Source organism: Alligator mississippiensis, chromosome 1, assembly GCF_030867095.1.
Source record: "Alligator mississippiensis isolate rAllMis1 chromosome 1, rAllMis1, whole genome shotgun sequence".
Taxonomy (NCBI): Eukaryota; Metazoa; Chordata; order Crocodylia; family Alligatoridae; genus Alligator; species Alligator mississippiensis.
In genome coordinates this window covers 355,610,818-355,633,492 of record NC_081824.1, presented here as the reverse complement: position 1 = coordinate 355,633,492, position 22,675 = coordinate 355,610,818, and the positions used below count along the sequence as shown (strand labels likewise).

The following is a 22,675-nucleotide window of genomic DNA, read 5'->3' as shown; positions in this document are numbered from 1 at the left end:
GGTGGGAGAGAATTTGAGGGTGCCCTTGGGCCAACTTGGCATGGGAAGGGGGCCTTGAGGAGATCACGGCCCTCTTGCAGGACCCTGCACCGTGACATATATATTAGTGATGCTTCATTGTAATCACGGAAAAAGGTGGATTTGGGGTTACTTTTTTAAATCTGAAAATTGCGGGGCAGGGGGTGGGGGAAGGTTATCAGAGAGAACCAGGATCCCTGGTAGTAATCAATGGCTCAATGTCTAGTTGGCAGCTGGTATCAAGTGGAGTGCCCCAGAGGTCTGTTCTAGGTCCGGTTTTGTTCAATATCTTCATCAGTGATCTGGAAGATGGAATACAAGACACCCTCAGTAAGTCTGCAGATGACACAAACTTGGGAGGCTGATAGATATGCTTGAGGGTTGAGCTGGGATTCAGAGAGACCTAGACATATTAGAGGATTGGACCAAAAAAAATCTCATGAGGTTCAATAAGGCCACGTAAAAAGTCCTGCACTTAGGACAGAGCAACACCATGCATTGGTACAAGCTGGGAACCGACTGGCTGAGCAGCTGCTCTACAGAAAAGGACTGGGGGTTACAGTGGACAGTAATCTAAATATGAGCCAGCAGTGTGCCCTAGTTGTGAAGAAGATTAACAGCATACTGGGCTGCATTAGTATGAATGTTGCCAGCAGATGAAAGGAAATGACTATTCCTCTCTGTTGGCACTGGTGAGGCCACATCTGGAGTACAGTGTCCAGTTTTGGGCCCCCCACTGCAGGAAGGATGTAGACAAATTGGAGAGAGTCCAGTGGGGTGGGGGGGAGGCAATTAAAAATGTTTAAGGGGCTGGGACATATGACTGTGAGCAGAGGATAAAGGAACTAGGCTTATTTAGTCTAGAGAAGAGAAGACTGACCTGGGATTTAATAGCAGCCTTCATCTACCCAAAGTGGGGTTCCAAAGAGGATGGAGCAACACTGTTCTTAGTACTAGCAGGTGACAGAACAAGAAGAAATGCTGTCCAGTTCAAGCAGCGGAAGTTTAGGCTGGATACTAAAAGAAACTTCCTCATGAGGAGGGTAATAAAGCACTGGAACAGGTTCCCCAGCTAGATTGTGGAATTTCTATCCTTGGAGATTTTTAAGACCCAGATAGACAAAGTCTTGGCTGGGATGATCTAGTTAGGGGTGGTTCTATTTTGAGTAAGGGATTGGACTAGATGACCTCCTGAAGTCCCTTCCAACCCTAATTTTCTATGATTTCTATGATTTTTATTTTGTCATTTGAAGACAGTATGTCAGAACTTTTCAAAATGTAAGGTATCCACACCCTCCAGCTCAAATTATACAATGTAATAATTGGTTGCATATTCAGTTATTTATATGTATTAGTTTGTTTTATGTTCATCAAAAGAATTGTATATTAGAAAAAGTAAATTTCAATTCATGGCAACTTTTTTAGATTGACCTTCTTTTGGGGGGGAGGTAAGAGGGTAAAAGATATTTGTTTCAGATTAACTGGTCATACCTAGTTCATTCATCCTTTCAGCATCCACTCTCTGCCACTGTATGAAACAGGATACTGGGCAGGATACCTATGGTCTGACCCAGTAAATGTTAATTCTTATGTTCTTATGATTCTTTGTGAAAGAATATCTGCACATAAATGTGTATATTGGTGGTACCCTGGTAAACCAAATGTTTCTTTTGCTATGGCTGCATTTTTTTTAGAATAATGGACTCCAGAGGCAGATTCTATAATTAAAAATTGAATTTTGAAACTGAAAAGTGAATTTCATTTTGCCTAACCCAATTATAAAAATATATATTTTCCTAATTTAAATAATGATTTGTAGAAGTCAGTCTTCTATTTTCAATTGTAAAAAATTGATATAATATTGTAAACATGAATAAATTTGACTAGTATCATTTTGAAAAATATTTCAGACTTTTTTGTATTTTTTTTTTTTTGTATTTCAGGCATTTTTTTTTGCCTGCAGAATAATTAATTTGAATATCCCCTCAATTAGAAACACTTCAGCTGGATATAAGCTTGATTTTGATCTAGTTTGATTTTTTTTTTATTTTTTTTATTCACACTTAGCTATCTACTGTAAAGCAATTTCAAAGAAGTTGTATTGATCAGAGGTACTAATGGAAAATTAGGAGCAGCTGTTGTATTTTACTTGGACTCCTTGGTTGCACCCAGACAAGCACAGACATTTGGTTCCTTTTGTGTCACTGCTAGTTGCCCCCCGGTGAACACCCATGCCAAATGCCCTCTGGTGCGTGGCAGTTTACCCTGGGTGGGGTAGGGGAGACTGGGGCCAGCAACTGTGCTGGTCCCAGCAGCCTTACTTGGGGTCCTGGGGGCCAGAGAAGCTGCAATCATGTCGCTCCTGCAGCTGGGAGCTTGGCTAGCAACTGAAGTGTGGCTCTGGTCAACCAGGCTCCAGTTTTGGGCTGTGGGTGCTGCTTCCACATGCGTCACCCCGCTTTTTTTTTTTTTTTTTTTGGCAGGCTTTTCTGACCCTGGGATCTCCTGGGGTCAACCCCGTCTCCCCCTGCGCTGCAAGGTAGCAATACAGGAAATGCCTGAATGTGTGGTGTGTGACATTACAGACAGGTCTGCATTGCTACATATCGCACAGCCATGCTTGTCTGGGCATGGCATTTTTGCTCATGTAAATGCTAAGCCATATTCTTTACTTGAACTACATATTTCATTGTTTTTTTTTCTTTTGTAATATTACCAATTAAACTATTTTTCCAATCTTTATTCATGGAAGATATAGTTTATGGCCAAAATGAAAAAGGGAGTCTAATCTGAAAGGAAAGTGTAAATTCTTTCTTCATAAAACAATTCTTCCTACCCTCTAGCCATTTCTGTGTCTATTTTTTAATATTGTTTTCTTTAACACCTACAGAAATGTCACTTTTCAATTAAAAATCCCACTAAATTTAAATAAAATATTTCAATGAATACTCTGCTACAAAGCAAATATTTACTTCTGCGCAGATTGACCTATACAGAGTGATCTTTTTTTTTTTCCCTGAAAAAATTGTTGTTTTGTTTTTCTTCTTAAAAAAATCAAATTTTATGTAGTGCCACACAGAAGTTTATTTGGTTGTCTCATGTCCCTATTCTCCTGGCTGAACCATAATGCACCAGATGAAAGATGAAAAGCTTCTAGATGACAAAAGAATCCCATTCTGCATCAAAAGGGGAGAATGCTGTGTATTATGGGATATGTTAACTGACATAGAGGGAGTTTCATGAGGAAGAATGGAACTCATAAAACACTGTGCTGCCATTTCTCAATCAAAATGCTTACACATTTGATTTTCCTCTCTATAGTTTAATTTCTCCCATTTTGAGCAAGCTTTACTTTGTTATGTTCAGAAAATGGAGAGATGTGACTAGAAGAATATCTCTAGATACTTTGCAGTAGTACTCTGTATTGCAGTCCTGCAATGAACTCTGAAGCATACCCCTCCCCAACTTTGAGGGATCTCCATGTGGAAGTAGATGTTTGTCAGTGTTGAATTTGTAGCAAGATTAGGACACTAATCCAACAATAAGATTTTTTTTTTTAAAGTCTTGAGTTTGTCTAGTTTTGTAAAAAGTAAACAGCAATAGGCTATGATAAGTACCAGAGCCACTTCAATCAATGGGATTATTCCAGATCTACACAAGTATAGCTTAGAGCACTGGTAGAATTATGTAGAACTCACAAGGATCAGTATAAATTATACCTTCACCTCAATTATAACTAATATTTGTTACAGTATAAATTTTCCCAAGGCCTTTCTCTGATTTACTGAAAGATCACATGTTGTAGAGAAACATTTCATAAAATTGGTATTTGTCATATAGTATTTGTCATAGAGTGTTGTACTGATGAATTATCCTGCAAATGTCTACTACTCATTTTTTCTCCATTTTATAATAGCTGTGTGTCAACATGACCAATGAGAAGATACACCACTATATCAATGAAGTACTTTTTCTACAAGAGCAAGCAGAATGTGTACAAGAGGGAGTTACTATGGAAACCACATACTCTCCTGCTAACCACACAGCAGCCTTAGATTTTTTCTTTCAGGTAGTTTTCAAATCCATTTATATACCATGTATATTTATAACATTTTACAAGATCCAGGAAGAGACTTTGGCATTTCCATGTTGAGTGGGGAGACTATAACTAGTCTGTAAATAGTAGGGCTGTGCAAAACAGCACTATTTTGATTCTACTTCCATTTCAATGGGACAGTGTTTCGTTTCAAGTTTTGTTTAATTTTTTTTTTTTGTTGAAACTGTTTTGCTGTTTTGATGCTGTTTCGACATTTCGCACATAGGCTATAATGGGGAAGCACGAAACTGCCTATAGCTTTCTCATTTTTTGCCAACGACAAAAAACTTGGAAACCATGTCTCCATGGAAACTTGAAAAAAAAGTTTCAAGGAGACAGGTACAAGGATTTTTGGGAAACTGCACCTTAAAGTCCTGAAATCAAAACTCATATCACTTGTAAGTGTGAAGGCACAGGGGGGTGAAAACAGCAGGCATTGCAGCCCCTGCTGGTCCATGAGGGGCCAGCAGGGGAGGTTATGCTTAGGGGCAACCAACATGGGTTCATTAGAGGCAGGTCCTGTCAGACCAACCCAGTGGCCTTCTGTGACCAGGTCACAAAATCCTTAGACGCAGGGCTAGCAGTAGACATAGTCTTTCTAGACTTCAGGAAGGCCTTCGACACTGTCTCTCACCCCATTCCCATTAAAAAACTAGGTGACTGTGGTGTCAACACCTACACAGTCAAATGGGTCCCTAACTGGCTGGAGGGCTGCACCCAGAGAGTGGTGGTGGTTGGGTCATTTTTGACCTGGAGGGATGTGGGCAGCGGGGTCCCACAGGGCTCGGTCCTCGGACTCACGCTGTTCAACATCTTCATCAGTGACTTGGATGAGGGGGTAAAAAGCACCCTGTTCAAATTTGCTGGCAACACTAAGATGTGGGGGGATGTGGGCACACTAGAAGGGAGGAATAGGCTGCAATTGGACCTAGACAGGTTACAGGGGTAGGCAGATGAGAGCAGGATGGGTTTCAACACTGACAAGTGCAAGGTGCTGCACCTGGGGAGGGAGAACCAGCAACATACCTACAGGCTGGGGAACTCCCTTCTTGTCAGTGCAGAGGCAGAAAAGGATCTTGGAATCATTATTGATGCCAAAATGAACATGGGCCGACAGTGTGGGGACGCGGTCAGGAAGGCCAACCACACCTTGTCATGCATCCACAGATGCATCTCGAGCAGGTCCAAGGAGGTGATCCTCCCCCTCTATGCGGCACTGGTCAGGCCGCAGTTGGAGTGCTGCGTCCAGTTCTGGGCGCCACACTTCAAGAGGGATGTGGACAACATGGAGAGGGTCCAGAGGAGGGCCACCCACATGATCAGGGGGCAGCAGGGCAGGCCCTACAGGGAGAGGCTAAGGGACCTGAACCTGTTCAGCCTCCACAAGAGAAGGCTGAGGGGGAATCTAGTGACCTGTTACAAACTCATCAGAGGGGACCAGCAGGCATTGGGGGAGTCCCTGTTCCCCTGAGCACTACCAGGAGTGACTAGAAATAACGGTCACAAGCTAGCAGAGGGTAGATTCAGACTAGACATTAGGAGGCGCTACTTCACAGTCAGGGCAGCTAGGATCTGGAACCAAATTCCAAGAGAAGTGGTGCTGGCTCCTACCCTGGGGGTCTTTAAGAGGAGGTTAGATGACCACCTTGCTGGGGTCATTTGACCCCAGTACTTTTTCCTGCCATGGCAAGGGGGTCAGACTTGATGATCTGCTCAGGTCCCTTCTGACCCTACCAACTATGAAACTACAAAGACTGCCAGGTTTCAAGGAGATAGGTGCAGGAATTTCTGGGAAACTGCACCTCAAGCTGCTGACAAGCAAAAATCAGGATGTGTGACTGTGTGTGTGTGTGTGTGTGTGTGTGTTGTGTGCCCTCACTGGTTTTGGGGCCTCTACATGACACGGTAGTGTGCCCCAATGAGGCCTCCTCCCCTTTAGCCTCAGCGTGGTCCACCACTTTAAATAACAACAGGTAAACCAATAACTTAGTGAGGAGCAGCACACTAGCACCAGCAGCATCTCAGGCAGCCAAAATGTGACAGAGCCCTTCTTTCCTCTCCTGCAGGAGCTTCTTCTCCAGCATGTGTGTTAAGGCACACCCTCACTGTGCCCTTCCACCTTCTTCCCTCTCCTTAATTTCTGTTTCCCTGCAGGGAAGGCCAGCTTCAGCTTCAAAACTCAAAATGTTTTGAAACTTTGGAAACATTTTGACTTCCCTTGTTTCATTTCAAGGCTGTTTTGAAGACCTTCATTTAATTTCAACTTCACTGTTTCAAGCTCAAAATGAGTCGAACAGCATCAAAATGAAACAGCTAGTGAAATTTCACACAGCCCTAGTAAATAGCACTAAGTACAATAGGAGTCTGAACTCATGCCCAAAGATTAGGTCCATGAATCGGAGCTTGTAGACAAGCACCTCTGTCTAGTCAGCATGTAGGGCCCAAACATGATGTGAGTGAGCAGAACTCACTGGTTTGCTTTAAGATATTAATGTCTACCTGTTATATAACTTGGCGGTAAGAGCACTTACCTAGAAATTAGGCGACCTGGATTGTAGGTCTTGCTTTGCCTTGTAGGACTGTGTCAAATCCTCATTTCACATCTACCAGGAGAGTGCTCTAACCATCAATTGTAGAGGCTCTTCCTACTCTTTTGTTGAAGCTGAGACATATTGCAGATAGCAAACCAAGATTCATAAGGCAAGGAAGAGAAAACAGGGGGGAAAATTGACCCTTATGATCAGCTGGGATCCTAGTTTTCTCTGATAAAAATAAAATCCCCAATTTTCAGATTAAATAAAGTAACCCCAAATCCACATTTTTCCATGATTAAAATGAAACACCACTATATAATATACACACACATACACACACACACCTATATATTAGTGGCATTTAATTTTAATCATGGAAAAATGTGGATTTGGGGTTACTTTTTTTTAATCCAAAAATTGGAGATTTTTTTTTTTAATCAGAGAAAACCAAGATCCCTGATGACCAGATCACTTGGCTGGAATGGAGGAACCTCAGATCTTAGGTTCCAGGATTACTTATGCTTTTTATGTCATGATCAATTACTTTAAATGCATATTCAGTGTTGGAAGCAGAGACACCCCTTCCAACTGAGTGTCCTAATTTTCGGCCTACAGTTATGCTCTCTCTTCCTTTTCCTTTTTCTGGCCCTATGCATTTTGTATTGTTTACTATACCATGGTACAGTTTCTATAGAAAAGTTGGAGATTGCTCTCATCCAGACTGTTTTGAAGCCCTCTTCTGAGAGGGTAGTCTTCAGAGGACTAAGATATCCCCCTCAGACTGAAGAGACTTAGAGCTGTGGTCTATTTCTGGGTGAGTGCTTTAACCATTGGACACTACATAAAAGATGGACTTCTCATCCATTCACACACTAAAACTGAAATTGCTGCAACTGCAATTTATGAGATGCCCAGTCTCATTACATGAAAGGTATACTCTGAGCACACCTACTTGCCTGAGTCTGTTGGGAGATATAAGACCCACCCCACTGAGGATGCATACAGAAGTTACATTCAGGTATAAATGCTAGGGCTGTGCGAAACAGTACCATTTCATTTCAACTTCCATTTTGCCATTTCAAAGGCACAGTGTTTTATTTCATCATTTTATTGTGTTTCAAATCACTGTTCCGTTTCATTTCATCGAAACTGCTTCCCTGTTTTGATATGTTTTGACGTTTTGCCCATAGGCTATAATGGGGAACCATGACAATGCCTAAAACTTTGTCATATCTTGCCTGATTTGGATGAAAATTGCAGGGATGGTAGCCCCTTCTGAGGGCATGATCCCTGCCAAGTTTCAAGGAGATAGGTATAGAGGCTTCTGGGAATCTGCACCTCAAACTGTTCAAAGCAAAACTCCTGACACTTGCTGGCAACAGCAGCCTCCTCTCATCCGGCATGCAGATCTGGGGGTCTGTACCACCACGAAAGCTGCTGATCTGTGCCAGACTCCTTCTGGGGGTATGAAGTCCCAGATCTGTGTGCCAGTTGAGACGCGGCTACCGCTGCCACCTGGGAATGGCGCTGGGCACAGCCCGCATCCAAAGCCAGGGAAGATTGATACTGCTGCTGGTCTCAGGTGGCAGAGGCAGCCTCCTCTCATCTGGTGCACAGATCTGGGGGTCTGTACCCCTGGGAGGGGTGTCGGGCTGTGCCAGACTCCTCCTAGGGGTGTGAGCCCCCAGATTTGCACACCAGATAAGAGGAGGCTGCCACTACCACCTGGGACTGGTGCTGAAGCCAAGTAAGCTCGGCTTCAAAACTCAAAACATTTCAAAAATGTCAAAATGTTTCAAGTGCCCTCATTCTGTTTTAAAGCTGTTTTGAAGCCTTTTGTTTCCTTTCAATTTTACTGTTTTGATCTCAAACCATATTGAAACAGCTTTGAAATGAAAACACCTGGCGAAATTTCGCACAGCCCTAATCAGTGTCCAATTATACATATGTGCAGTGGGTTTAAATCATCCAAAAATGGTGCACCCAATCTAAGTTAGTTCACCTGAGAATGTGAACTGACTTAGATTGAGCCCAAATTAACTCAACCTTGCACACACCTTTATGCATTCACAGTGCAGCGGTGGGGCTGGGAAAGCCCAGCCGCTGGCACCAGTCCCAAGGCTGCACTGTTCCCACCCCTTAACTCTGATTGGCTATTTTTAGGCCCCCAGAACTCCTCCCCTGACTAAGCTACCTTCCCCCTACAGACCCACCAATCCCTGCGGTCCTGTCAACCCCTCGCAATCTTGGCTCTGATCCTGCCCAATCCTCCACCGGAGTTACTTATACCAATTTCTTTGCATGGCTCCTGTCACTGACAAATAGCAGTGCGTCTCTCCTGATCTACATTCACGTGGCTTAAAGAGTATTCACCCTTTGTATCTGGATCTCATGGTAGCTTAGGCAGGGGCCCCTAGGTTCTTAGGCTAGATAACTTCTAGGCAACTGCAGAAGTGCAGAAAACATTCAGATTGAACAGGAATTAATTTTAGATATCTACCTAGGGGTTTAACAAGGATTCTGGTTTACTATATTGGATTTAGGTATCAAAAATCTACCTAGGTCTGTTTTGGATGTATAAGCCCTCTTTTGGATATGACCCAGATGATGTTAGGCTAATAAAAATCCAGGGCATTATTTTATGGTTTAAGTATTTATAGGAAAGGTGGTGGTTGTAAATAGACCCAAAGAGGGAGATTTCCCTAATCATCCTGTGGACCACTACAGTATCCATAGCAGTTAAGAAGAGGAGAAGGTATGTCAGGGATTCTCTGTTCATATTGATTCACCAACCTTCTGTTGTGGCATGGGGGTTTCTTTGGTCTGATCTTGTTTCTTGAGTGCAGTCCTTTTCATTTTCCTAACAAATTAGCAAAAATCATATTTTTGGGGAGAATATCAAATGTCGGTCTTTGCATTTCCTGTAGAAGCTGGTATTCTGTTCTAGATTTGGATCCATGCTTATAACTAAAAGGAAGATGTGTATCTGTACAGGGAAGAACTGGTATTCTGCCACTAATGTTACTAAACATGTTTCATTTCAGAAGCCATCTGGTTTTCTGTCAATGCTGGATGAAGAAAGCCAATCCATTTGGTCCATGGAACAGAGTCTTTCTAAACGCCTTCAGGCTTACTTGGAAACTTCAGACACTAATGCTGTATATTCCTCCACAAAAGATGGAAATGGCAATCTTGCACCAAAGGATCAAGGCTCCAACTTCACCATTATGCATTATGCTGGCAGGGTAAGTTAGGTGGGAGTGAATGAGTGATTAGTTAGTTTATTAAATGAAAAAGGCATTAAGAACAATAATGGTTCCTCATTAGCAATTTTAGCTGCTAATGTGAAGAGTTGAGTTCATTCTAAACAATCCTGTTCCAATAATATATTTCTAGGTAAAAATACCATATCTATAAAGTAATAACTTCCATATAAATTACATAGATTATACCTTTTATTTTTTTTCCTGAATATTAGTAAACCACAAAACAGGGTGATGATGAGTAGGATCAGTATGAGAATTTCTTGGCTTGGGAATATTTTGTACTCTTCTGTATTGCATAGAGATGGTTGAAAAATAGGACTTTTTGAGAAAAATTTCATTAAAGTCTTCCTATTTTTTTTACTTAGAATAAAATTATCAGGAAAATTTAAGAAATTAATGGCCAACTGTAATGTTGCCTTATCAAATACTCTTTCTTCCTTACTACTTTGCTGTTTTTCCCCATTCCCTTCTGTTATCGGATTTACCTATCTCTTTGGGGCGTGCTCATTTATTAGGGGCACATTTCTAGGGTCTTTGTAATTCTATCAATGCGTTGCTTGTGTTATTTATGCTTCTATACGCAGCTGTATCTCTCCCTTCTGCAAATCCTCACCCCCAATGAAGCTATCTTGCAGGACTCAGTTTCAATGGGGCTGGGTTCCTCCTGCCACCAAATCAGTCAAATACACACACACACACACACACACACACACACACACACACACACACACACACAGACAGATTAATGTGATATGCCTGATCCGGCCGAGTTGATCAGCATGTACAGGCTGACACCCTCATATGCCAGGAATCAGTTCATTAAGGTAACAATAAAATGCAGTCAGACACAAGCACACAGGTGAACAGAATACTTCTGAATCCGGCTGGGTGTCCAGCTAACACCCTTATGGGCCAGCATTCAGTTCATTAGGGCACGTCTGAACCAAACTGGGTCAATCAGCCTGTACAAGGTGATCCCCTTATGTGTCTCAATCTCAGCACATCCCAATCTTTGCCCTAACTTTCCTAGTAGTGGTAGCCTCTTGATGAGTGGACCCCACAGTATTTTGGGGCTTCACAGGGATCTTTGGCTTAGGTAAAAGAAGCATTGCTGCAGAGCAAGTGGAGAAGGGGAAGTAGAGAAGAAAAAATACATGCAGTTACCACCAGTTTGACTATAAAAGTTATTTATTGTTAAGTATATGAAATTTATGTTGGTACTAGTAATAATAGACCTGCAAGGAAAAACAAACAAAAAATTCTTTTAATTGTGTAACTCAAGAGGGTCCCAAGCCGTAATTGACAGGGGAAATCTTGTTATGTAAATAGTTTCAATTTAAATTGATTACCTTTTTCAGTGACAAGGGGCTATCTGGTTTGGAACATCTCAAGAAACTGATTAACAACCAGGAAAAACATAAAGTTTTAAGGAATAGCCAGACACCTAGAAACCAGCTTGAAATTATTATGAATATAGAAGATAAACTGGAAGGGATACCACATTGTTTCTTCTCAAATGGCGTAGCTATGCTTGCATTGTGAACTCAGCATCAGTGTTTTGTATTTTCCTGTTGTGAATAAGCCTCAGCTTAGCATGACTTTCAGATCTTACTGTAATCTTTTAACATACTTAAGGGGATTGATTACTTGGAGTGTTCATAAACTTTGTGGGGAGGACTTCCACCAGTCATCCCAGGAAAAGCATGAGCATTTGTGGTCAGGGCTCCAACGGGCTGGACGTTGTGATGAAACCATTGTTCAAATGTTGCCTATACCCCTTCTGACTCGGTCTCCTGCCTCAGCATTTCCTAACCCAGCAACTGAGTTTTAGTTGATCAGGTTTAACTAGGCCTCCCATACCGGGATCGGGGAATGTATGGCCTGAGATGCCTATTAAACTTTTCTTTTGCTTAGTTCTGGTTAGATGAGGTGTGGGGAGGGAGGGGGGAAAGTCCTTTGTAAGTCCAGCAAGCTGGGTGCCAAAGTTCCCTCAGGAACACAGAGCTGACAGGTAACACTTCCTGCATCCCATTAAGGTACTCTGTGTCTTTCTCCAAAACAAAAAAATATATTTTTAAAGATGCCCGTTGAAGAATCAAACAGTCACTTTACTAATCCCTTTTGGTTAATCTGGGAGATTGATGTTTCTGGATTTATGTTGGTGTGCATCTGTTTCTTAGTGCTCTAAATGTAGTGCTTACAATTGGTGGACTAAGTTCTACAGTCATTACTTAGTCAAAAGTCTGCTGAAATTATGTAAAAACACAGAATAATTAGTGCAAGATTTTATGCTCAAATTTGATTAAATTGTTTTATTTAAAGCAGAATAATATATAGCTACATGAACATTGTATGCCCACTAATCCTGCAAACCATCTATTTACAGAACCCCCATAACAACTTTGTAGTATGCAACAAGTTAAGGCTCTCTGTTTAACAATAGCTGTGTAACTATACTATTGCTAATGCATGTGTGGGATATATGTGCAAATATAGTGAGTGTGCATATATAGTGTGTCTGTGTTTACGCACATATACACAAACACACATACACAGGGAGAATGAGAGAGTGTATAATGCATATCTGTATGAATAGTAAATGATTTTACAAGTCGAATCTACTTTTTACATCTTAATTTTAGAATGTAATGTATGCCTTCCTGTTTGCAACTTTTGTGATGGGACTAGTGAAAGTAACAGGTGGTTTTATACTCCTCTAAAGATAGAAAGGAAATGTGACATTGTTAAAAACAATTGGCCAGTGATGATGCCTGTTGGATGAAAACAGGTCAGAGCCTCACTGGTCAGGATATTTGGACAATTGTCTCATTGGACTTTGTCTTGGATTATTGGAATATTGGATTATTACATTTTGGCTAATGGGAAAATTTTGTAATGTTACATTGTACACATTCTAAAAGAAACGAAGCTTTTCATCTAGAATCTATAACACAACTCTTTAAAAAGAAATATGATAGCTTCTCTGCTCTTCACCTTGCTAAGTAGTTACAGCAACATTCTCTTGCCATGATATTCAGTGTAACAACACTCATAGGCTTGGAGAGTTGTACTGTAGAAATAGAGATTTAGATTCACCAGTTGGGAATTTTACTTAAATATTTACTCTGAAACAAGAGAGACTGACACTGATTCTAATGATAAGGGAGACCCAAGCTTCAGTCCTTCATCCACACAATATTCAAGCGTTTCATATAAAGTGGAAAGCTTGGACAGGAGAGTTCAAAATACTTGGCAGCCTTGTAGGAAGGGGTAGCCCTAGAGAGTTAGGAGAGTTGGATTCTAGACCTGGCTCTAAAACAGGAGGAAAAGAAACTTGAACTGGGTCTTTATCAGACCCAGTGAGTGGCCTAACCCCTAGGAAATCTTGGGGAAAAGGGAAACACCATATCTTTATTCTTCCTGACTTCTCTGCAGGATTAAGTATACTCAAAATCCATCTACCAGACTAGTCTCTACAGGCAAGACAGGGAGAGAAGTGCCTCATTTGTGAATTCAGCTAAGCTTTACATTTAGGCATGAAATTGGCCCAGTATGTACATTTAGGCACTTCTGTCATGCCGAGTCATGGAAATTTAGCCTTTAAGTGGACTTAACTACTGGAAACTTAGGTTCTTACAAATATTAGGAATCTGAATAGGAGTTTTGCAATATCATTAGCATCTAGATATTAGATGTAGTGATTTTACATTTTGGTAGTGATTTTATTAAAATTATTTATGATTTTTCCATTGTGTAAACTTTTAGCAAATCATATCTTTAAATATGTCAGGTGTTTTGGCAATTGAAAATAAGAATTCCTTATGAAAAGTAACAGTATAATTTCATAGTCATTTTATAGTCTTATTTCATAGTCTGAAGTAAGTAACGTGTAAAGAAAATTATCACTGACATTTGTTTGGAGATCCCAAATTTAAAAAATGAGGACTTGATGATAGCCTGGTAAGAATCCAAAATCTCTGTTGAGATGATACGTATCACCAAGGATCCTGGTTTTATCTAATTAAAAAAATCCCCAATTTTTAGAAAAAGTAACCTAAAATTCACATTTTTCCATGATTCAAATGAAATGGCATTTCATTTTCATTTGAATCATGGAAAAATGTGGATTTGGGGTTACTTTTTATCTGAAAATGGGGGATTTTTTTTATCAGAGAGAACCAGGATCCCTGCTTATCAGAGTTCAGCTGTAAATGATTTCTTGTTTTACAATTTCATGTTCAAGTTAGTTTTTAAAGTTTTTTGTTGTTTAAGAACAGCTTCTCTGAGGTCAGCGGTCTGTCAGACTTTTGTGTCTTCCTCAAATTGACGTCAGATCAATATCCATTCATTCTTTCACATAGGCATCGTTCTGTCTGTCTAATGTAGAGAGTAGAATCACACTGTAAGCAGGTAATGGCTTGTATGGCATTGGTAGAGAATCAGGTGAAAGAACCCCCGGTATTATAATCCATATTGTTTGGTCTAGCGATTGTGTGGTCTGTGTTGATGAGGGGATCTAGAAGCAGATATGGTTCTTTAGTGAGACTATGAGGTAGTCTTGGAGAGACCATGTTTGAGGTTGGGGGGCTTACCTGTAAACCATGACAAGCTTGTCCCCTTTCTCTCCCTTGAGATGGTTGTCATTTTCCAGGAGGGGTTAGAAGTCAATAATGATGTATCCAAGGCATTTGAGCTGGTAGCTGAAAGTGACAACAGCAAGGATTTAGTTGTTCTTGTCACAGAGTTGGTATTGTAGTAGGTCAAAGCAGGGTCAGAGTCTGGCTCTGCTGATTTGAGTGGCTACACTTTTTGGATTATATTTTAAGTGCAAGACTACCTGCTCCAAATCCCAAATATGTGCATCTCAGTTAATAAGATATGGGCACATCTGGTTGTAATGGAGAGCTCAGCTGTAAGCAGTGGATCTAATGATGTGTTTAAGATGAAAGTAGGCAGTATGGAGGTGATTGTTGCAGTTGGTTGCTTTCTGATACAGTTTGGTGGTGACATAGCCATTGCAGTTTCATAATGGTGTCTAAGCAATTTGTCTTTTCATTGTATTTAATAAATGCATTTCACCATCAACTAGAATTGCACTAATAGGCTAGGGACAGACATTACACATAAGTTTAAGTAATCAGAAACTAGTTGAAACCTGTAACAGAACAGATGTTCAGTGCATATAAACCTGTCTGAAAATGGCTGAAACCAGTTTGAGATAAACCTAGTTGAATGTAGTATCATACTTAACTGATTTGGCTCAAGCTAGTTTATGCAGTGTCTGTCCCTGACCGCTTGCTGATTTAAAATAAACCAGAGTCCCCCAGCATCCTGGCATGCTCTTGGGCTGGGTGGGGCTCCCTGCTTCACAGCACGGCTGGCCCCTTCCCTCTGCTCTCTAGCCAGAGCAGGGGCAGGGTGTGGACAGACACTGGCTTGTCATGGCCCCTTTGGCAAATTTCTCCCTCCGTCTCCTATTTTCCCCCCCCCCCCCCCCCTCCATCCTGTCTTCTGCTGGCAAACCCTGGGGACCACAGCTGCTGTTTGCCAGCCCCAGCCATACCACCATGGTTTACCTGCAAACAGACAGGGACAGAGTTAATCACTCCTTCTGTCCCCCTGTTCCCTCTCTCCCCTGGAACTGCCAGGACTTTGGCTGCAGTCTCTGTGGTTTGGTTTGGTTTGGTTTGGTTTTTCTGCGTGTCCCAGAATGGGGGAAAGAGGCAAGCAGATCAGTGTGCAGATCCAAGCCCTACATTTTCAGAGCTAAGATTTGTAGGACCAGACTGAGTGGTGGGAAGTTTTGGCAAAGACCTGACAATCATCAGTGATCACACATGCTGGAGGTGTAAAGGGAAGGTGAAGACAACCTCACCAAAGAATGCAGAGAGCTACATTTACATTATAAAGCAAAACATGTAAACAAAACCTTTCTGAATATCTGACTGTAAGGAAATACTCTGCCCTCTGGACTAGTAAAACTAACTCTTCTCTTTCTGGTTTACATTTTAAACTAGGCTAAGCTGTGTATGCTGTGTTTTACTGGGCTGTATCTTAGCTTAGGTAAGATTTTTGTAGTTCCCTGTTGTATGCTTTGAAAATTGCTGTGTTCAATACCTTGCTTCAGAGAAAAGACTTTTTCTCCATGCTGGCATATTCTGTGTCTGCTAGCTCTGGCTGGTGCCTGGCCATACCCCCTCTGCTCCAGCAGGGAAGGGTGAGAGCCTTGGAAGGGCATCTCCCTTCCCTCCCCTTTGGCAGTGACTGGCAGGCACACTCTAGTGCCCCCCAACTTCTGGCTTGAGCCACTGCAGGCATGTGCCTGCATTTCCTGATTTAACAGAGCATGTCTGTCTGGTTATTAATCAGTTTTAAGCTGCGCAGCTTAGACTAACCTGCAAAGAGTGAATCCATTCTTGCTTGGGCTTTTTGAATGTCTGTCCCTAGCCATAAAATGTAATGTAGAATTCTAAGACACTGGTTTATGGAACATTAATATTCACTGCACTGGCACCCATATGCCATAGGACTTTACATGAATTATATTACTGAACTGTCAGCTCACCGATGAAAGTAGTTTTTGAGCAGGAAGAATAGTATTCCACCAGTGTACATTTTCCAGGGCTCAAAATACCTCTTTTATCCCAATTGGTTTTAAAGTACCAATAAGGTAATCTGACAGATCATGTTTATAGATTTATGTGGGTTATATCTTTTATTAGATCAACTGCATCGTTGTGATAGACATAGACAAGCTTTCAAATGCAATGCAGTCTTCTTCAGGTCTGAGGGAAAAGCAGGCACAATGGAAGATTTAAAAACATCTTTCAGGTCTGTGAAGTTGGAGAAGAGAGAAATTTCCAGGGGTAGCAGACAAGCAAATCATAGAAGAAAGAATAGCTTGATTAGTGGAGGATCAAAACCTTTAAAAAAGGAAGGGGGTCATTATCATCTGTAGTGTGAATAAAGATTATCTGGAGTCACTTAGATTATAATATGCCACAAAGTTAATATTAGTTTTCAATCTTTGGTTCTTATTATTCAACCGTCTTTTGTTTCCAGACTTACCTTTTGAATATGTTGTTTAAATTTTCCTTAAACACAAGGCTAGCGAGGTCAGAAAGTGAATAGTTGTTCTGTGAAAAGTGTTCCCTTACACATGTTTGTGTGTCTTTCTTTTTAAACTTTTTCCTGTGATCATTCAGCTTGGTTTGTAGTATTAGTCTAGTTTCAGCCATGTAGGGCATTTGGTCCCCTGATTAAGATATACTACATTTTGGGTTGAGCGTGCATAGGCTCATTGTTGGGGTGTGTTGATTGTTGTAGCAGTGCAGATACACTGTCAGATTTTGTATCTATTGTTGAAGCAAGGCCTTGTCCCATTTGATGTCTTTTGAACAGTGTAAAGTTTGCTTCTGATGATGAGTTGGGCAAGGTTAGGTGGTTGTTTAAAACCCAGGAGCAGAAGGGCTGGGAATATTATTTCAAGGTCTGATATTTATCAAGTATAGTCTGTAATTGTTTGATGGTTCTTTTGAATGGTTCAAATGTGAGGGTAGGTGACCACCACATTGTGTGGCCATAAGTGAGGGTTCTTTGTTATTGTAGCAGATTACTGTAGAGTGTCTCCTTCAAAGACATGGTCTATTTTTCTGCTGGAGTGTCCTTATGTTGTAAAGGCAGATTTCAGGTCAGCAATGTGGGTGTCCTACGTATTCTCTTCAGAGCAGATGTGGTGACTTTAGATTGTTTTTTTTTGTTGTGGTTGGGATGATTACTAGTTTTTTTTCAATGTATCGTTTTTATATTATCCAAATAGTCAAACCTTTAACCAGCAAAGGCAGTCAGCATTCTCCTGATTCTTGAGAGATTCTTTTTGCATGTTGTTCCTGTTACTTGAAAAGTTTGTCACCATAAAACAAGCTTCATACTGCCTAAATGTGTAAGCACATTAACAAATCAGATAGACCCCTTGATATTGTATGCATCACTACTGTTTTGACCAATGGTGCTGTAATAAACCAATCAGACTGGATGACCAACTTCTTTACCCTTTAAAGCTGTTTACATAATGCCCTTTAAGTGCAGATCAATGTCTGTTCAATTTCTCATCTATGCATGTGTCAAAAATACCTCTCTCAAGTGTCAACTCACCTTCACCAATGGGAGCTTTCTGTGAGAGAACTTACAGTTTGGCAGACTCTGAAAATGAACCTTTAAATATAAAGACAAAGGAGAAAAATTAATCAATAGGAAAGCTTTCATTTTCTTTATTTTATCCCCAGACATAACAATCAAAACAGTGTAGTCTAGGCTGTACCAAGCCACTAAAGGTTTTTTGACCATAACGTTCTCTTTCACATACAAAAGTTAGTTGTGTGATTTTATCAGACCAGATTTTAGAGGTTCATTTACTGGTCTTCCTGTAAAATGGAAGAGAGCAGGGTTCAAACCTCCTTAAATAAATATTGTTTCCAGTTGCATTTACTTTTTGGTGATCTGTTACTTCTACCAGATTCTTAGAATAAATCTTCATGAGAATATATGAGTAATGGTCATATAACAAGGTTTTGTTCTTAAAATAAAACTAAAGTGATTAATAGGTTCAAGCTTTTAAGTGATCTTGCTGGTTCATCAAAAACTGAATAGTTTCTGTTAATCTACATAGCTTTATCTCCTAGCAGAAAAGTAATAAACTATGGCTTCTGGTCCAGTGTGCCAGTATCTTCACTGAGTAGATTCATTATTATTTTTTAAATTAAATATAATGAAAAAATGTTCTTACCAATAATTGAATTAAAATGTTTGTTTTTACAATGAATTAAGATAAATGTCTAAATCTCAATCACCTTGTAAGTATGGTGGCTGAAAATTCTACAAACACTGAATATTAAATAATATTAAATAATTATACGAACTATAGGTAACATGTCACAATAGCGTAATGGTATCAGATCAATAGACCATACACTCCATTACAACATAATATAACACAATAGAAATATATATATTTTGATACCATTTTGGTATTAGTCAGGCATTATTTTTGAAAAAAATTGAGCTAGATCTAAGTTCAGATTGTGATACTTCTCATCCTGTTTCATGGTTGGATTCATTAAAGGCCAAAATCATGGGTACAGAAATATATATATATTCCCTAAAATTTTAGTGGGAGTTAGATTCCATATTCATTTTTGGACCAATCACTAATTCTGTTGAACTAAAGTAAGGGAAACCTTTATATTTAACCTGTTTATAGAAAATAAGAAAAAAATCCTCCCTTCTGTATATAATACATTTTTCAAACCAAAATTAAATTCCACTTTTGTTGTTTGTTCTATTGTTATTGAAGTAATATGTAATACAGTACTGTACATATTTCATTGCTAATTTTACAATGTATATTGTGTAAATCTTAAAGGTTTCAACCACGATGTCATTCTCATTGGAGTATGTGTCATACAATTATGTAGTAATAAATAGTCCTTTCTTCAAGGAACAAGAATTTAAGCCAATATGCACTAAATTAACTTAATTAATAAGAGGGAAATGTGAAAGTTAAGCAGATGTTAAGATAACAGGGCCATACAATTACAGAAGCTAACTATGTGTACATTTTCATTATGAATCATTTACAATTGTTTTTAAATATCAGCCCACCTAGCTGCTGCTTAATATTTTCTTGTAGGCATTGCAGCAGAGGTTGAGGAAGAAAGAGAGGAGAAGAGATGGGAATGAGCTTAAATTAGGGTTGCTATTTCATGTGTAAAGTGTGGCATGGAAGAAAGTGCACAAGAAGTGTGAGAGAAGTGGAGAAATTAACATTCAGGAGTAGCATTAGTGACAGTGTGAAAGGTTGAATTTACATGGCTGGCAACCTGAAGAACATCTTTTTGTTACTTGTGGATTGAGACAGTAAATTTCATGTCTGTTCAATGTTTCAAGTCTTCAAGCAATGTTTTAACTGACCACTTCTACTACAGCAGAGGTATAAGGGAGAAAAATTTATATGAACTATTTTGTGTTTTCTATCAGATATTTGAGATATTATAAAAATAATTATAGCATACCTCAGGTTCCCTGTGTCTTTTTACTTCAGTGTAGACACTTATTCACAATGTATTCCCTCCTTATGCTATATTTATCTACTGTTACCACTGATAGTAGCTCTTTTTTATCTAAAATTGTTAAAGCCTAAGACACTCAATCAAGAATTGCTGTTATGGATTTTGTAGCATAAGTTCTGTTAATTATCTTTTATGGAAAGTAAGGTAGAACATTTACTTCAAGTGCACTAAAGTACTTAATAGTGTACTTAAATTATCCTAAGAGTTTACTATGTTGCATGTTCATAATAGATGCCATTAGAAAATTGCATAGTAATGCATCTGTCATGGAAAAAAAATCTATTCAATTGTCATACTTTTTTCTGACAGATGTCATATGCAGTAATTGTCAAATGATGTAATTAATGTAACATATTATATGGATTCAAGTAATTTAATCTTTTTTCCTGTGTAATTGTCAAATGGCCTTACTGAAACAGTTTAATGCTGATTAGTATTACTAATCTTAATTATATGTTTACAGCCATAATGCATTATTAAAAGTGCTTAGGTGAAGGATAAAATTTTCAAAAGTGCCTAAGGGAGATAGGGAGTAGATTCAATAAAGGCCTAAAGCAGGACTTATACAGGACCCAGGTGCCAGAGTCCAAAGTGTCAACCTATGAAGGCCCCTGCTTAGCTGCTCCCTAACTTTTGAGAAGGCTAAAAATCACCTCTGTCTGGCTTTAAATTTGTTATGTGCCTAGAGTTCTACTTCTGCACTTGACCACAACTGCCCCCACCTGAATAGCTTAGCACTTATGTCATGTCTCAGGCCAATCAGCATCCAAGAGCAGGCACAAGTCCCCTAACGGATCAAATTCAATAGGCACTTTTAGAGTGGGCCCAATACACACTATCAAGGTCAGGCTCCCCAAATAATGCAGTGGAAGATTTCAATTGTTGGATATTATAATCTCACATATAATAATCTAGTGGTTAGGTATTTGCCCAGGAGCTGAAAGGTCTGGTTTCAGTTATCTTCTCAACTTCACAGAAGTCAAACATTTCCTACCTTTTCACAGAAGACTACACTAACCACTGGGTTATTCTAGCTTGAAGGTGGGTAGGGTACATTTTCCATTCTTCCCTTTGAAGCTATGCCACTATGCAGCAATTAATTCAAAATTCAGTGTGGCTAGAGGAAGACTGTAAGAAGGAGCATTGCTTTGAAATAATCTAGCTAGAGCACTCATCTGTAACAGGGGAGTCCCTGGTCCTTATCTCTCCTGGTAGGACTGTTTTTGTCAATGACATTAAACAGCCATTATATGACACATAAGAATCTTGAATATTTTTCTACACAGTAGCACAGCTTCATCAGGAGGAATTGAGAGTTTCTCCAACCTTTATGACATGGCAGATAGAACAGTTTTGATAGGTAGGAGATGTGCACCCTCATCAGCATCACTTCAGCTAAAGAAAAATACACCTAGGTCTCCCACTTCCTGGGGAAGTCTAGAGTCTAGCTGCTGTCTCTGCTGTGTACATTGCAATATACAGAAACCCAAGTTAGCTTCTGTACCTGTAATATCTGGAGGCTTGTGGTGTGGAGCAACTCTATATTACATACATAAACTTATATGCAACTATGTACAGTAAGAAGTAACAGTACCTAATCTGTTCCTGTTTTGCCACCTGAAGTGTCTGCTGGCCTCATCAGACTGTCTTCTGGGAAGTCACACTTCAAGGACACTCTCTGTATCTAGGGGGACTTACTCTATGTTGCAGTACTGGTAGCACTATAACAATAGCAGCACTTTATATGACAGAGCTCTCTATATGACAGAGTAAATTAGCTAACCTAGCACTGCTAGCTGCTGCAGCTAGATCTCTTTTGGTATCTGAGCCATCTTGGCTGTCCCTTCACTACACTGAAGTTTGCTCATCACCAGCTGCTAAGTGCGACCCCTGCTTTAGTGGCTGAAGGACTGGTTGTAAGCACTTGATTTCAGGATCTATGAATTCCAAGTGAAGGGCATGAATCTGGTACCTTAGCACAAAGACACAACCTTGGGTTCAGCAAAGTTTAAGTGGCAGCTCCTTGCTCACGTACTAGCTGTTTTGGATCTTTCTGAACCACCTAATTCTCCATGCGTTAAATAGGGAGTGTAGGCTCCTAATGTGGTTCTACATGCATTCTACTCCATGAGTAGGGTGCCTAAGAACTAGGCACTTCTGTGCTTCATTTGTTGGCATTGTTTATTTGACATCATCTTTAGAGTTATAAGTATTAAGGTCAAGTTTGAAACTGAGATTTCAGGTCTTGAGTGATTTACGCAAAACCTTTTTTTGCTTGTTTGTACTGAATATATATTTTTATATAGGCCTTGGTTCCAGCCTTATTCATGGTGTAGCATCTAATCATAATCTTTTTTAACATTCCTACACACCTGTAATATCTTACAGCAATGCAGAATTATGTGTGGAAATTTGAATACACATATATTTGTTAAGAATTCAGTACCAATGCTAATGCTACCACTTTGGACTCAATTTTCTCACCAACAAAGAGAGAGAGGCTTCAGGATAGACTCACTCATAAATGAGGGAAGTTAATGTTTGTCGTGGAAACACACGCAGCATACTTTTGGGTCAGGTCAGCAGAAGCTTTTATTCAAAAGAAACTACAGCTGTAGGGAGAACCCCAAACTG

General features: G+C 39.9%; 1 protein-coding gene across 3 annotated transcripts in view; it reads left to right on the top strand.

The window, feature by feature from the left end:
* Positions 1–22,675, top strand: part of MYO16 (myosin XVI) — a 662,110-nt gene that overhangs the window by 472,067 nt on the left and 167,368 nt on the right. For all 3 annotated transcript variants that reach the window (XM_059721092.1, XM_059721091.1, XM_059721093.1), the window contains 2 exons: positions 3,935–4,087; positions 9,693–9,893. In XM_059721092.1, coding sequence (XP_059577075.1) covers positions 3,935–4,087; positions 9,693–9,893 — 354 coding nt within the window. The remainder of the gene's footprint in view (positions 1–3,934; positions 4,088–9,692; positions 9,894–22,675) is intronic.